The sequence below is a fragment of the Ochotona curzoniae genome, unplaced genomic scaffold (genome assembly GCF_017591425.1).
Source record: "Ochotona curzoniae isolate NIBS_2020 unplaced genomic scaffold, NIBS_Ocur_1.0 scaffold_1037, whole genome shotgun sequence".
In the NCBI taxonomy this organism is placed as follows: domain Eukaryota; kingdom Metazoa; phylum Chordata; class Mammalia; order Lagomorpha; family Ochotonidae; genus Ochotona; species Ochotona curzoniae.
Window position 1 is genome coordinate 8,597,082 of NW_024467083.1, and position 16,211 is coordinate 8,613,292.

At 40.3% G+C, this 16,211-nt stretch overlaps 1 protein-coding gene across 1 annotated transcript in view; it reads right to left on the bottom strand.

Moving 5' to 3' along the window:
* The window catches only part of DPYD (dihydropyrimidine dehydrogenase), an 808,753-nt gene that overhangs the window by 9,728 nt on the left and 782,814 nt on the right, over window positions 1–16,211 (bottom strand). Inside the window, exon 21 of the mRNA XM_040999080.1 lies at window positions 14,316–14,459. Coding sequence (XP_040855014.1) covers window positions 14,316–14,459 — 144 coding nt within the window. The remainder of the gene's footprint in view (window positions 1–14,315; window positions 14,460–16,211) is intronic.

A 16,211-nucleotide genomic window follows, 5' to 3' on the forward strand; every position in this document is an offset into this window, starting at 1 on the left:
TGTTATTAGGCAGGTTAAATATTATTTCTAACTTCTTCACATTTAATTAGCAAACTTTCAGCAGTTCCTGTAAAGAAGTGTCCTTCTTAGACCAAGATCAAGGGCAGCATGTTATGGGCCATCACTAAGACTTCTAAGTTAAAGGGATCCAACATTTCAATTATCTGGGCATGGCTGTTTAATCACTTAAGTATTTGTTATATGTATCATTATTGATGCCCCAAGAACTTATCCTTTTGCATCATGATTTTTCCTTGTTTATCAAAATAGGAAATGAGATAATTTACTTTATTTTCATTAAATTTATGCCAATTTCTAGCAACTTCTTCTTTACAAATGTTACCAAGTCAAAAACTGAATAATCTTTGCAGAATTCCACTGGAGCAAGGTCTCAATTTTCCTAGTTTATTTCTAAGTTTTCCTCAATACCTTTACTATTCTCCTTTTATAAAGAATCAATGTCCCGGGCCTGGCTTGGTGGCCTAGCCGCTAAAGTCCTCACCTTGAAAACATCAACATTACATACAGGCACTGCTTCTAATCCCAGCAGCCCCACTTCCCATCCAGCTCCCTGCTTGTGGCCTGGAAAAGCAGTCGAGGACGGCCCAAAGCCTTGGGACCCTGCACCCGCGTGGGACACCCAGAAGAGGTTCTGAGCTCCTGACTACAGAGTGGCACAGCTCTGGTCATTGCGGTCACTTGGGGAGTGAATCATTGGACAGAAGATATTCCTTTCTATCTTCTCCTCTCTCTATATATATCTGACTGTGCAATTAAAGAAATAAATCTTTAAAAAAAGAATCAATGTCCCATAAACCATTTATGACTAAGTTGTATGGTTCAGTGATCTCATACAATTATACTTTCAAAAATATATAATGCAATTAAAATTTTTGGTAGGTCATTTGAGCTGAAAGACAGATGGGAATGAAATTAATTTTAAAGGATTTCCTGAGTTTAAGTTTGGTAGAGCTCTGGTAATTGAGGAATAAACTGAAATATCCTGAGATGAGAATGCACAAATTATGATACAGAAAATGTAGTAGTTGATTGACTACCGAGGAATAGAAAAATAAGTAAGCCAAGAGATAGAATAGGATGAAGTAAAAATCTGGGATTAACCAAGGTGAGAGAGGTTGGTTGAGACTGACAGCTATGTGAGGACTGGCTGGGACCAAGGCTGGCTCAGAGAAGAGCTGTATTTCTGATCTCTGCATTTCTTTTTGTAAGTAGACATGAAAAGAATAAGTTCTTGTAAAAACACTTTGGATTCAAAATCATTTAATGGAACTAAGTGCATTTTTATGATATCCTTACCTATCGTAGACTTTCACTCTCAAGCATATTTTCCTTCCTCTTTAAATTCTACAAGTATTCTCTATGGGGATGCTGGAAAGGTAACAAGTGCAAAGATTTGTCTTTAATTGTCATTTAACAGTGTGCCATCTGCTTGAAGTAGTGGGTGTATTTTTCTGTTTTCTAATTTTTAACAGGCAAGAAAACATTCCATTTTCCTAACATTTTTTCTAATATTTTGACCCATTCTTAAATGTGACACCACTCTTTTCTGGTTATCCTTGGTAATGAAGTAACTTCTCTCCTATGACCCCTGAATTACCAAGGTGTTTTAATGCACTACTTTTTTTTTTTTCCTACTTTTTGGGAATCTTAGTGATTTCGACATCATAGTTTTATGGGACAGCTTCTCATTTGGTTTGGTCCATCTTCTGGTTAGGCTGCTGACTATAGAATCACAGACACTGCTATATTTGATCCTGAAATTAAATTTTCCAAAGGTAGTAATCTGATATGTCTAAGTTCCCTTGGCCTAATGAATTATTAGTTAACATAAGGTTATTTTTTTTAAGGCTCTTTCCATTGCCATTTTTCCCAAAAGAGATTTTTGTAGAGTCAGAAATAGGCCAGTGCAATGAGCCATTTCAATCCTCTGTCTTTTTTAGTGAGATTAAATTTCCAACATGCAATTCAATAATTTTTCAGATGTTTTGTTTTTAGTGGCGTGGGATTTTCATCAGAAGTCTGTGAAGGCTTACGTCGTGACTCTGTCTTGCCTGTCCATATTAACCACCTGGTTACGGGGTCTGATGTAGTCCCAGGATAATGCGTCCGGTTTTCTTTCATTTCACAGTCTTGCAGCTGCTTCCTCCATGCTTCACCTTCAGGTTTGTGGCTTGCCATGCATGTTCATATCTTTCTGACATATACTGTTCCTTCCCAGCCCTTCCATTTATTCCACATAAAATACACCTTCCCATTACCATATTTCAGTAAAGAATCTTTTCTCAACAAGTCTTCTCAAGGCTTCAGACGATTATTTTTTTTTTCAAATTCCGTTCAGTTTGAAAGTTAGTTGGAGAATTATTCCTCCATCATTTGGTGACATATGGACAATTGAGACTATTCATGTTGCTGCCATACCATTTCTCTAGGATTCTGAAAATTGCTGGCCATGTCCTCTACTATTTTTCTTTCGGTGCCATCCTCTTTAAGCTCCGTGGTATCTAATATGTTCTTACAGTTTTATCTGGGTACTTTTCTCCTTCCCTTCACAATTCAATTGAAATAATAAACCACTCACTCAGGCTGACTGGTCTACTGCCAGCTCTGTTGTGCCAGTCTTATGAGATGCAGTCCATCTCCTAGGAGAGGCAGCAGGAAGAAGAGATGAAAACATCACTAGTGCCCCTAAACCATTCATTTTTCCTGCCCAGAAATTTAATGACGTTAGAGACACATCCATGCCTTCATAAAGAGAATAATAATTCTCTCTTGCATGGATCAACAGAATTGGGGAGCTATTGGGGGTTTTTATAGGTCTTGGCAGCTTCCCAAGTCTGTGTTGTATACTTTCTGGGAATAAAGCATGTTTCACATTTAGTTGGGCCAAATATGCACACTGTCACTTTAGTTCTCCTCAAGGAGATGAAACAACCTTCTCTAGGAAGCCTTGCCCAGTTTCTTTCCTAGGGCGCAGGTGACTCAGTCAGTAGCATCTCCACCAGCTACTAGCAAAAGGAAAGCTTTATACCCTGTGCTGGCAGCCAGGTCCGTTTCTTCTTTTGTCCCCTTCTCCCTCCACCCCTCTTATTCTTCTTACACTGCTTTGATTACCCTCTTCTCCCACAAACTCCACCTTTTTGTACTGTTCATAGAAGCTGGAGCTCCAAGGCATGACATCATGTGTGGTGAGTAGTGTTATTTTTATGAAAAGGAAACTAACAAGTGGTCATGAAAATGAGGAGACTGATCAGGAGCCAGGCTGTCTCCAGGACTCCTGAATCGGACAGAGAACCTGGGAGGTCATTCTTCACTGCCTGAGGGGCCAGCAGAAGCAGGAAAGCTGGTTGGCCGGTGAGGACTCATCCCAATGGAGCTCTGACACTCTAGCTGCCATCTCCTGGACTTCATTGGTCTTCTGGATCATATTCTTAAGATGGACCAAATATACAAAGTTATTTGCCTCATGATTGACTGCTTTTCAGTTCCATCGTAACTATGAGTCATTATGGAACAATACAATGCATTTACCATGTGGACATCACTGCCTGCTTGATCTAGGGATTGTGTATTGGATGTGACTGTCATGGGTTATTGTAAATATGTCTATACCTTATGCTCTGCAGACATGCACTTTCCCTTTTCTGGGGACTGAAGAGTCATAACAGACAGCAAAGGACAGTGCGTTGGGGACCAGAGCCTAAGAGCCAGACTTCAGAACTGATGCTTTGCTTTGCTTCCTGCTAGTTGTATGACCTTGGGAGAGTCATTTAACCTCTCAGTTTATCAATTACTTAATTACTAAATAGGAATAACATAGGTCCTTCATGGGGGCTGTTGTGAGGATTAAATGAGCTAATTTGTGAGCACATGGCAGTGTTTGAAACCTCATAAGTATTCAATAAATATTAGCTTTTATTATTAATTCTCTGCTTAATTAACACTCATTTATTAAACTCTATTTTAAATAATACCATCTCTGTGAAGCTTTCCACAATTACCCGAGGCAGAACTAATCCCTTTCACTCCTCTGTTTTCCCAGAGCATTTTGTACATATTTGATTGAACTGTAAATAATTTTTAACATGTGTCTTTCTCCCTTGCTAGATGATGAGCTCCATAAGGATAGATTTCTTTCTTTTTAAAATTCATGTTGTAGTCCTGGTTTCTAGCACAATTCCTGGATCACAGTGAGTGCATAATAAATACATGTTAGCGCTACATTTCCACTGAGATGGCAAAAATCTCTCAGCCTTGTACGTCTTTGGAACATCCACAGTCCTTAGCACACTGCTGGTCACACCCTCAATAAATACTTGCTGATTGACTTGATATTGAAACCGCCTACCTCTGAAGCAAGAGACCATTAAATCATATCTGAGATGTTTGTGAGGAAAAAAGAACAAAAGATGAGATCTATTGGGCATGGCTTGCTTAGAAATAATATTGTCAAATTCATAACTAAGGAAGATGGGCTAGATTAGAAACTTGGATGCATGACTGGAAAGCTTGTTCAGACAAGAGGGCTTAGTTAACTTTGTGAGGCACTGGGGCTCTTTCTGCGGCAGATGGGGGATAATACACTGTGGTAGCTGAGAGGATCAACAAGGCAGTGTCGTGGAGTTTAAACTATTGAACAGAGGAATCTATAAAGAGGCCAGCAGAGAGGAGGGAAGAAACAAGATAAAATAAACAGATGGACAGAGAAAATATTAAGCATGAAAACAAATAACCCAGGCTTTCCAGGAAAAAGGAATGAAGAAAAAATGATATGCCAAGTACAGAAGCAGCTCTGCAGGGAAAGCACAACTGTAATAATGTGGCAGCAGAGGTAAATACTTGGTGTGCCTGGATGTGTGTGTGTGCTAGAAAAAAAACAATGACTGGGCAAGATGCAATGTATGAAGCAAAAGCAGAGAGAAAATGACTCTTAAAGAGAGGGTGCCTGTTGATTTCCATGGGGAATGAACAACTTCACAACATATCATCCATATAGGGTAGGAAATAATGGGGGGCAGGGGATTTATAGGATAATGGAAATATAATCATGGTTTCTTGCATTTGAATTCAATTGTGATGCATATAACACTACACACATGTACCATCTTTTAAGACAGTGGAGTTGAAGTTTTCACGCATTATCTAGCACTTAATTTCCCTCCAGCAAGTCCCTCTCCTGCACTTCCTCATCTGGATTGCTACAATAGCTTTCCAACTGGTTTCCAGCCTTGCCCAGCTAGGATCTTCTATGACCACTACAGCTAGAAGATCCTTTAAGAAATAATTTTTTTAAAAGCCTCAAAAGTTTTTCACTTTTAGGATATTAATGTTTTCTGTTCTATCTGCATAAAGTGCTCTTTCATTATTTGTTTTTTTTTCACTTTTTCAGTTATTTATTTAAATGCCACTTAACCCTCAAGGTGCTTCCTAAGCAAACATATTAAAAATATCTTTACTCAATCTGCTTGATTTCTCTATAACACTTACATGTTATGCATTCATGTGTATTATGTTTGTTTGCTATTGTGGGCTTTTCCCTACTAAAATGTAAGCTCCAGGACAGGTTAAGTGCCGCTGACTATGCCCGTGCTGCAACACTGTCACCATGATGCTCAGTGTTCCTAAGGGGGAGTATGCCGCCTGAGGCAGAGGTTGGAGTCTCACTGAATCTTCATGAGACAAATGGAAACAACGCAGAGTATTTGCTGGCAAAGCAACCGGTGCTTGCTGTGCCTTATTCCTACTTCTTCAGACTTCTTCCTTTCTTCAGGCTTCCCCACACCATCATTTCCTTCCGGAGATTCTCCTTTTCTTTGATCACTTCCTTCAATACTCTCTCACAGAGTATTATTTCAAGTAAGAAATAAGATGATGTATTCAGGCCTTGATTTTGTGCTCAGAATACCGGACGCAGCTGAAATGTTAGTTCTTTCTCCCTTGTGTCTTCCAGCACGAGTCCACATAACCCTCTCTCTTATCCATTTCTATATACTCAATCTCAATTTTTTAGCCATATCAAAATATATTCATTAATCTAAAGACACTGAAAAGATTGATCTGTTTTTTATCTCATCTCAGTTGAATCATCAAAATCTGGTCATCTTAATCCTCTTATTCTGAACTCTTTACAACTCATACATACCTCAGTATAATGCGATTTGTTAAATCTTGGGGGAAGAATTAATAAGATATGCCATCTCCGTCTCCAACAGCATGGCACTTAGCAAATCCAGGACCAAAGCATGGAGTCTCATCTGGTGTATTCCTCATTTCCTCACCCTTCCACTACATAGCTAGTTTGTGTGCTCACCTCCTTGGAGAGATCTTCCCTAATCTGTCAATTTATATTCAGTATTGTTATGAAAATATTTTATATATTATCTTCTCACCATACCTCATATCATAATTATGACTTTGTATAATTAGTGTGATTGCAAAAAATGCTTGTCCTCTTCTCTTTCCTCCATGCTTTGCGAGAACAGAAGCTGTGTCTATAGTGCTTATCGTCCTAAAGATGCGCAGTCCCCAGCACAGTGCTTGTCTCACAGTAGGTATGCAATGGATTATGCTCTTTAAAACTCCTAACTTGATTGGGCTCCAACCAAGCTTTTTGTATTCCTACTTTTCATTCTTCCTTTTCCTTATATTTTGGACAAATGATAATAGACAGTTGGCTTAACATATTATCATATTCAACATTTCCATCCCTGATGTTACAATGGAAGTGACATTTATTTATGATATATTTGGTATAGGTATCAAACTAAAAGCACTTCACAATACCCTTTAACCCTAGGAAGCAAATAGTTTAAAAAATGTTCTTTATTTTAATCTGACAGAGAGAGAAAGAGAGAGAGGAGTCTCCCAATCACTCGTTCATTACTCAAATGCATACAATGGACTATCTGGGTCTCTCACACGTGTGGCAGGGATCTAGGTCCTTTTTAATTTATATAAATTGAACACTTTTTTGTGCATTTTATAATATAGGCTTAGGAGCACAGTGATACTTTCCCACCCTACCCTCCCAGCTGCCTGAATTCTGCCCACCTTCCTCCTTTTTTTTTTTTTAACTTTTTCTATTTTTATAATGGCATACATTCAGTTCACTTCATAATCACAGGTTTAAACCTCCATTAGCTAAAGAATTCAAGAACTAGAAAGTAAATAAACAAATAAACAAAAGTAAACAAAAAGCACTGTTTCCTAAGAGTGGAAAGGCTCCAAACAATAATCAATTCCAAAAATGTCAGTATCTTTCATATAGATCATGTTTTCTGAACTCTGTATTAATTATCACAGATCAGGGAAAATATATAGTGTCTGTCTTTTGGGGAGTGGATTATTTTATTAAACATAATAGCTTCAAATGGCCAGTTCATGATTCATTACCTGTTGCTCCTTAAGCTCTATATTAACAAACAAAAAACAAAAAACAGAAACAAAGCTGTACTTGGGAGTGGAGGTAAGATTTAAACCCAGGTATTACAAAATAGGGCAAGGTCATCCCAAGCGGTCTTTACACCTCTGGCAAATGGCAGCCCCTGATGTAGACACTATTTTTCCATCTCCACTTCACAGATTAAGTACACGAAGAAACTTCACAGAGCTATTAAATGGCAGAACCAATTTTTGGACACAGGCAATGCGGCAGGAGTCATCTCACACTTGGTTCTGGAAACTCATACAACAAACGTAATCCTGTTAAATCTTGTAAACTTCGTTGTGTATTTTGATGAAAGGAATAACTTCTGAAGGTACTTATATGAACACATCATTTAAACATGGCTATAAATAAGAGCACTATTGAAGCTGAAATTCCATTTCAAGAGATGTCCCTCCTTGAGATGGTTTGAATTTGTCCAGCACAAGTCATGCGTTGGAAACTTAATTCCCAAATTCTTATGTTTACAGTGTTGAGAATTAGAGGTTTTGGGAAATCATTAGGATTAGATGAACTCCTTTGGGTTGGGCCGGTAATGAGAAGGAAGGGTGATCTGAGGAACATTTGTTCTGTCCCCCCAACTGATACCCTCTGCCATGGTACTGTGCAGCAAGAAGGCCCTCCTCCGATGCTGAGCAGTTCTGACAGTTGTCATGTATTTGAACTTCTTAGCCTCTATAAGCATGAGCCAATAAGCTTCTACTCTTTATAAAAAATGACCAGTTTTGTACAATTGGTTATGGCACCTGAAAATGGAGTGAGAAACACCTAGTAATCCAAGATAACCTGCAGTATTTTTTTGCATCCCATCTCTTCTCCATCTGCTAAGGATGTGGCTGCCTTAGTCATGTCACTTCTGTAAGCTTCTTTTTTTGGATACAAACACACTAAAGCCTAGATAATTGTAGTTTATCTTTTTTTCATAAATATTTATTTTGCTAGAGAGAGAGAGTCTTCCTTCATCTGTTTTATTACCCAAATGGACACAATGGCCAGAGTTGAGCCAGTTTGAAGTGGGAAACCAGGACTTCATTCTTGATTCTCCATTGGGTACAGGGACCCAATTGCCTTGGGCCATCCTCTACTGTCTTCCCTGGCCATTGGCAGGGAGGTGGATCAGAAGTGGAGCAGTCAGGACTCAAATAGGGGCCCAAATGGGATACCAGCACTGCAAGTGGAGGATTAGCTCACCTTGCCAATGCACTGGCTCTAAGATGATTACAGTTTAAATAAACAAACCAGTTTTTCTCTCTTTTCCATTTCTTTTTCTAACCACCCTCCTCTGATCTTCCTCAAATTATTTTTGAGAAACTATTTTGCACTGAAGAACTGAACAACGATTTTACACACTTTGTTTTTACTTTCTCAGTCTTTATGCATTCTTCAGTTTACTGCCTCCTAGGTTCTAGTTTTCAACACTGCACTGAAACTGCTTATTAAATCAGATAAGCTAAAACAACACACATTTGAAAGCCATGGAGTTTATTGTAGGATCATGGCTGCAATGGAAAATCTTAAGTAAGGAGTAAAACCATCAGACCCCATTTTGAACACAGTAGTACTTCAAGGATGGATGACAATGAAATTGGGAGGTCAAATAAGGCAATGAATTAGATTTCCAGGAGCGAATGTGTAAAGGACTGCATTATGTTCTTGAGAGTATGAACAACAAAAGGAGGTGATATGTGAGTTCAGAAAAAGGACCTATTCCATACATTCTCTCGAAGTAATGCTAACTCCATGAATGATTTTCTAGCGTGTCACTCTGAATTCACTAAACCAGCAAGTCTTAATCTCACCTCCATCCCTACTTTCCAGTTTACTGTGTGAAGGTTAAAATAACTATTCTTAAAAGATTTATTTATTTATCTTTAAAAAAGTTTTATTTATTTTTTTATTTGAAAGTCAGATATACAGAAAGGAGGAGAGACAGAGAGGAAGATCTTCCATCTGTTGATTCACTCTTCAAGTGGCCACAATGGCTGGTGCTGCTCCGATCCGAAGCCAGGAGACTGGAGCCTCTTCCAGACCTGCCACATGGGTGCAGGGTCCAGGATTTGGGTCATCATCAGCTACTTTCCTAGGCCACAAGCAGGGATCTGGATGGCGCAGTGGTTAATGTCCTCGCCTTGCATGCCCGGGATCCCATATGGGCACCGGTTCTAATCCCGGTGGCCCTGCTTCCCATCCAGCTCCCTGCCTGTGGCCCGGGAAAGCAGTCGAGGACGGCCCAAAGCCTTGGGACCCTGCAGCTGCGTGGGAGACCCAGAAGAGGCTCCTGGCTTCGGATCGGCATAGTATTGGCCGTTGCACTCACTTGAGGAGTGAATCATGGGATGGAGGATCTTCCTCTCTGTCTCTCCTCCTCTCTGTAAATATCTGACTTTGCAATAAAAATAAATAAATAAACAAGAAAGAAAGAAAGAAACAAGATAGCAGCTAAAGTCCTCACCTTGAACATGTTGGGATCCCATATGGGCACTGGCTCTAATTCCAGCAGCCCTGCTCCCCATCTAGCTTGCTGCTTGTGTCCTGGAAAAGCAATTGAGGATGGTCCAAACCCTGGGGACCCTGCACCCGTATGGGAGACCAGGGAGACGCTCTGGGCTCCTGGCTTTGGATTGGCTCAGCTCTGGCCTTTGCGGCTGCTTGGAGAGTGAATTAACAGATGGACGATCTTCCTCTCTGTCTCTCCTCCTCTCTGTATATATCTGATTTCCAATAAAAATAAATAAATCTTTCAAAACAGGAAGAAGCGAGATAGAGCCCGCAGAATTTCCACTCACTTTCGTGGGAATAATCATAGCCAACCATAAGGGGAAAATGCTTATGAAGGATCTTGCCTGCCTCTCCCATTAGTGTACCACACAGCAAACTGATAAGAATAGTTCAGTAGAGTTTTTGAGGCTGTGTTGCTGTTCATCTTATTTGGAATAATGTCACGGAAGTAGTAAGGTCAGCCATTTGTATATTTCCTTTCAGAACTCAGCATTACTTAAATGTGGTAACAGCAAGTCTAAAGTCCATTGTTTTCAGTATATGGTCCATTTTATTCTTCTTATAGTTATAGGGAATTTTAAGTGGTTTCAGTTCTCAACTAACTACCAAATTCAATTTTAGCAAGGCCTACTTCAGAGACCCTAAGAGCAAGATTTTAGTTGATGTTTCAAACTGAAAACAGTGGCAGGAGGAGACTTGCACTAGATAGAGGAGTATCAATTTCAGTAACTGCAAATCACATTTCCGTGATGGTGATTTCAGAGAAAATACTATCCAACTACCCTCATTTTCCCCCTCACTGGGGATGCTTTAAAGCATTTCTGCCTCATGGGGATGTAGGGCAGGACAAAATGGGTGTGGCTATCAGCAAGCAACCTGAGGAATCCTGCTCTGCATCTTCAGCGGAATGGTGTGTGAATACACACACTGATACATGTAAAAGTTGCACACAATTCGACACAAACACTGACAGACATGAAAACACAGGGTTACAGTTGATAAATAATATCTTTTGAAATTTATATGTATAAGGAAATAATTATATAATTACCACAGCCAAACAATATTTTGGTTGTTGTATCATGATATACCACTTTATACCAGTGGGGAGATAAGAGTACAGGAGACTTCCATTTAATTTCTTACAATGGAATGTCAGGCTATATTTTTCTTAAACTACAAATGTTAAAGAAAAACAGCAAGAAAAGGTAACCTCCAAACAGAACTCTACCTTATTATCTATTTCTATTATCTATTTTTTTTATTATCCAGCAAATAATCTGTTTAGTTTTTCTAGAGGCCAAGCCAGTGAATGCTTTCCCAAAATGTAAAATATCATATTGATATATACATGATGTATACTGATACTTTGCATTGCATGACTAATACAAGATTTCTTGGAGTTAACTATGGGTTAAAATAATTTTTAAAAAATTAATTTTTTTTTTTGCAAAGTCAGATATACAAAGAGGAGCAGAGACAGAGAGGAAGATCTTCAGTCCGATCATTCACCCCCTAAAATGACCACAATGGCCTGTGCTATGTCGATCCAAAGCCAGGAGCCAGGAACTTCCTCCAGGTCTCCCACATGGGTGCAGCATCCCAAGATTTTGAGCAGTCCTCGACTGCTTTCCCAGGCCACATGCAGGGAGCTGGTTGGGAAGTGGAGCTGCCAGGACTGGAACCAGCACCCATATGGGATTCTGGCGCATTCAAGGCAAGAACTTTAGCTGCTAGGCTATTGTGCCAGGCCCCAAATAATTTTAAAAGACTACAAGCTCTCAATATTGTGATACATTGGCAACATAAGAATTTCTATAAAATTCAGGCTTGATAGCACTCTAAAAATTATAAAATACACGAATAAAAGCATAAATATAAAAATGGAAGAAAACATTTTATCATTTAAGATAATTTCTCCATAGAAGTGTTTTTTAATTTTATTTTTTATGCTGTTTACATGGTTGATTAGGGTGGGAAAGGTTGAGGATTAGGGAAAGTGGATGAGACAAGTGTTTGCAAATTTTCTTATCTTTTTCTCCTTCCTTTATCCAGGGGAAGGGTGGAGATAAGAGATGCAGCCACAGCAGCCTCCCTAATAGCCTCAGCATTCAGGGCTGGAGAATGGGCACCCTTCATCATCCCAGCAACCCTGGTGTGGAGCATGCTCTGAGGGTTCTAAAGCTTGTCTGATTGCAATAGTTCTAAAATGCTGTTGATCTTGCCGATCTAAGCATAAGGAAATGCTTCCAAGGTCCATTGGTTAACATAGTTTACCTTCACTCGGATATTTGCTGCCAATACTTGGCTGGGGTAGTTGTTCTGTCCTCCTTCTGCTATGGTACTAGATGTTCTCGGTAGGCCCCAAAGGATTGCCATAACCTCCATGTACACCTGGTATGCTGTCCATTGCTCCGTCTTAGCCACTGAGGAGTCACAGCTCTGACATACACACTCCATGATCAGACCACAGATGCTGTGATTCTCCCCATGGTTACAGTTCTGAGTCCAGCAGTTCAGTTAGGGGGATCCCCCAAAGAAACCTTGTCTGATTACAGGCCTGGCTCTTGTGTGTGCTTGCCAGTGTGGGCTCCAGATCTGTCCACCCCCTCACATCTGCCTACACACACACTAGTAGTTGCATTCGCTGGGTCAATTCTGTCTCCAGCCTGGTCTCTTATGTAAACCAAGGGATACCATGGAGCAGCCCAACCCTGACCACCACACATTCAACCCTCATGTTCATCAGTGGGAACTGCAGCCTAGTCAGAGTGACCCACAATAACCCTTACTAGGTCATCTCCCAGTCTTGGTTCTCATGCTTAACAGTATGTGCAGCAGCCTGGTCCAATCTGTCCCATATCCCATTCTGCTCTCATTCACGTTAATGGGTGCTGAAGCCCAGTTTAATCCAACACATCCCACCATCCAGCTCATACTCATGCTGGAGGGTGCCACTACCTGTCTAGTCAGGCCCACTCCAAGTACTCACAGGGGGAGTTGCAAGTCATCAGAGAGGTGCCCACAGTTTTCCCAATGGATCCTGCATTCTTCAGGTGTTTCTGAAGTCTTGCCCCAGTTCCAGCACTTGCCAGTTGATATTGCAGCAAAGCCCAATCAGCCTGAACTTACTCTGGCTCATGCATGCACCAGTAAATACAATTGGTTAGATCTACCTGGCTCTCCCTCTAACCAGTTCACATGCAGGCCAACAGTTATTGTTGTGGTGTCTGGACTAGCCTGCCCCTGGTTACAGTACTCAAGTCACCAGTAGCCCAACGGGAGAGCTCCCAGCAGCCCACCTACCTGGGCTTACACCTCTCATTTCCCTGGTCTCACATGTGCTTTTGGGGACTGTGACATTTGTTGGCAGGTGCTAGAGCCTGGCATGGCCTGGTTCACTCCATTTCCAGCTCATGTTGATGGAAGTTATGGCTTAGTCAAGTTCAGCCAGCCAACAGTTCTGGCCTCAATGAGAACTGGCTGATGTTGCTGCCTGACCTGGCCGGTCCTGTACTCTGTCTTGGTTCTCACATCTGCCAGTGGGTGTTATGAACTAGCCCAGTCTGGCCCACTCCTGAACTGACCCATGCGTATGCAGGCAGGTACCGTAACCTGAACTGGTTTGGGCTGCTCCCAGCCTGTGGTCTTGTGCTCACCTGCAGTGACTTCATCCTGACAGAGGAATTACCTAAGCTCATCCATCAGGTTTCCTCCCAGTGGCAGATATGGTGCACACTGATGGATCCTTGGGCCAGCCTAACTTAGTCCACCTCTTGTCCTGGCCAAAACAGTGGCCTTGTTTGGCCCACATCCATTCCGGTTCTTATGGTTTGATGCTATCGCCCAGCCATCCCTGGTCCTTGTGCAGACACAACTCACATGTGGTTCAGTTGGTACTAAGACCTAGCCCCACCTATCCTACACCCTCTCTGGCAGTTGTTGGGGGTCAGGTCCAGTATGATACACCTTAGACCCAGGCCACACCCATGCATAGGGAAACTGCAGTCATGTCCAGACCAGATTGCCACCCTGCATTCCAGTTCTCACACTCACCAGTGGTAACCACAACCCAGCTGGAGTTCCCATCAGTTCCCCCACCATGCTTGTTTCCAGCCACAGACCTTGAGCGTGCCAGTACAGACCCAGCTCAACATAGTCCATCCCCCATTTTGGCCTTTGCCATAAGACGCCCAGCCTACCATGACCCATTCCCTGTTCCAACACTGACTTTGCCACAAAACCTTAGAAACTGTTCAGTGACAGAAACTTGTAAGCAGCAAGTATTCATTTATGCCATTTTCTATATTAAATGGTAAAACAGTTATATTTATAAATTTGGCTTAATTTTTACCTTGATGGTTGGAACAGGCTTTTGGGGGATGAAATAGTTTTTCTCGAGTGGTGACAAATCTGCTCTTTGTTCTTTCAGTCTAATCTTGTTCTCAGCAATGATTTTCTTGCGCTGTTCAAGATAAGGTCCAAAACTTGGCAGTTTCTAAAAGAAAATGACACAAAGAGAAACGCATATTAATTCATAGGAGTGATAAATGGGAGGACATAACCTCATAAATATCATCAACAAACGTGTTTTCTGAGGATTTTTTCATGTATACCATAGCTCATTATTTACCCTGAGACCTCAAACCTCTAGGGTTTAGATTTTATTCCTTTTTAAAAATAAAGCAGTAGCACAAGACCTTTACTAAACATGTCTTGGATATACAGACGTTAATTAAAATACATTCTAAATGGAATAATGCTCACAATGGTAAACCAAATCCACCCACTTGAAACAACAGAGATTAGTTAAAGCATTTGTTTGGCTTGTATAGACAGAAGGTGAAAACTATTGATGCTTTTTCTTACCCTTCATCAGGTTTCTAGCAGCATATAGACACAGCATAGTCCCTGACAAATGTTTCTGTCAATAGCAGAGGTATTTTGCCAAAGTTCTAATCTGTATCTCTATTTTATTGTGTTCAAATTCTTACTACACCTCTTTAATGACTGTGACTAATGTTGATTGAATAGCTGAAAAACAAAATGGCAAAAATACTGATTTTGCTGTGCAGAAAATAAATTTTATTTTGTATGAAAGAGGCAAAAACAGGAATAGAAAGCAGAAGACACATCATAAGGTGTAGGCAAACTCTATCAGCATTCAAACTCACATCACGGCTTGAAATCTCATGGTTGTTCAATTGTAGCTTACAAAGTTCATTTGGAAAGATAACTGGGAGTCATGAAAAACTGCTAAGCGGTTTCAAGTTAACATAAAAATGCTCATAAAAATACCATTCATTATCCCACAATTATTTCCTCTTCAATTTGTTCTTGCCCTCTTCTGGAACCTTTGATCTTCTCTTTTACTGACATATTTTGCTGATGATAGACACTACTGAATTCCAAATGTTTCGTGTCTGCCTGTAACCTGGAATTGCTAGGTCTCTTTTATAAGGCAGCAAAAACACACTCTTTTTCTGGCAGAAGAAAGCCTATTTATCTAGCTGATGGGGGTTTGGAAAACTACAGCACTCCAAGGCCATCCTGATCTGTGACCTAGCTAGTACTTTGGTGAAAAATCACACTTGTTTCAAAACACTGGCCTCTACTTGCCATGTTGTGTAATGAGTTCTTTAGTCCTCTAGAGAACTCAGTAGGGTAGATACACTGAATTAAAACTACGTTCCACTCAATTCACACTGCAACTGTAAATTTATATTAGTGATGAACATATTTATGTGGCAATACCTAAGAATGTTAGCGCCATTATCAATTCACTGTAATTATGTCAACAAGTCAAGTAAATGGAAACAATGTCATGAATGCCAAATTAACTTATATACAATTAGACTAGAACTGTGTACTTCATCTGTATATTTTAATGCTTTACTAAATTATAATATTTAATGGTTGCCATAAAATTAGATGATATGGTAGAAGGAGACAATATTTTGCATCTCTTACTATAAACAAGAGGCTATGATTTGTTAGAAGCAAAATAAATAAGGCTACGAAACAAATGCTCAAAACTTATCACACATGTCAGCCTCCATAACATAGAAAAGATAATGCTTGTTTAAAGTGTGCTCTCATAACTGATTTTTTTTTCTGGGGCAGATGAGGTGTGAGGGATTACACTCAGTGCCAAAGATATGCCCTTGAGATTCAGATAACACCTCGCATGTGGTGAGTGCATGTCCACAGGATAGAAATCTTGTCAGAATGTCACTTTCTCACCTCTCTT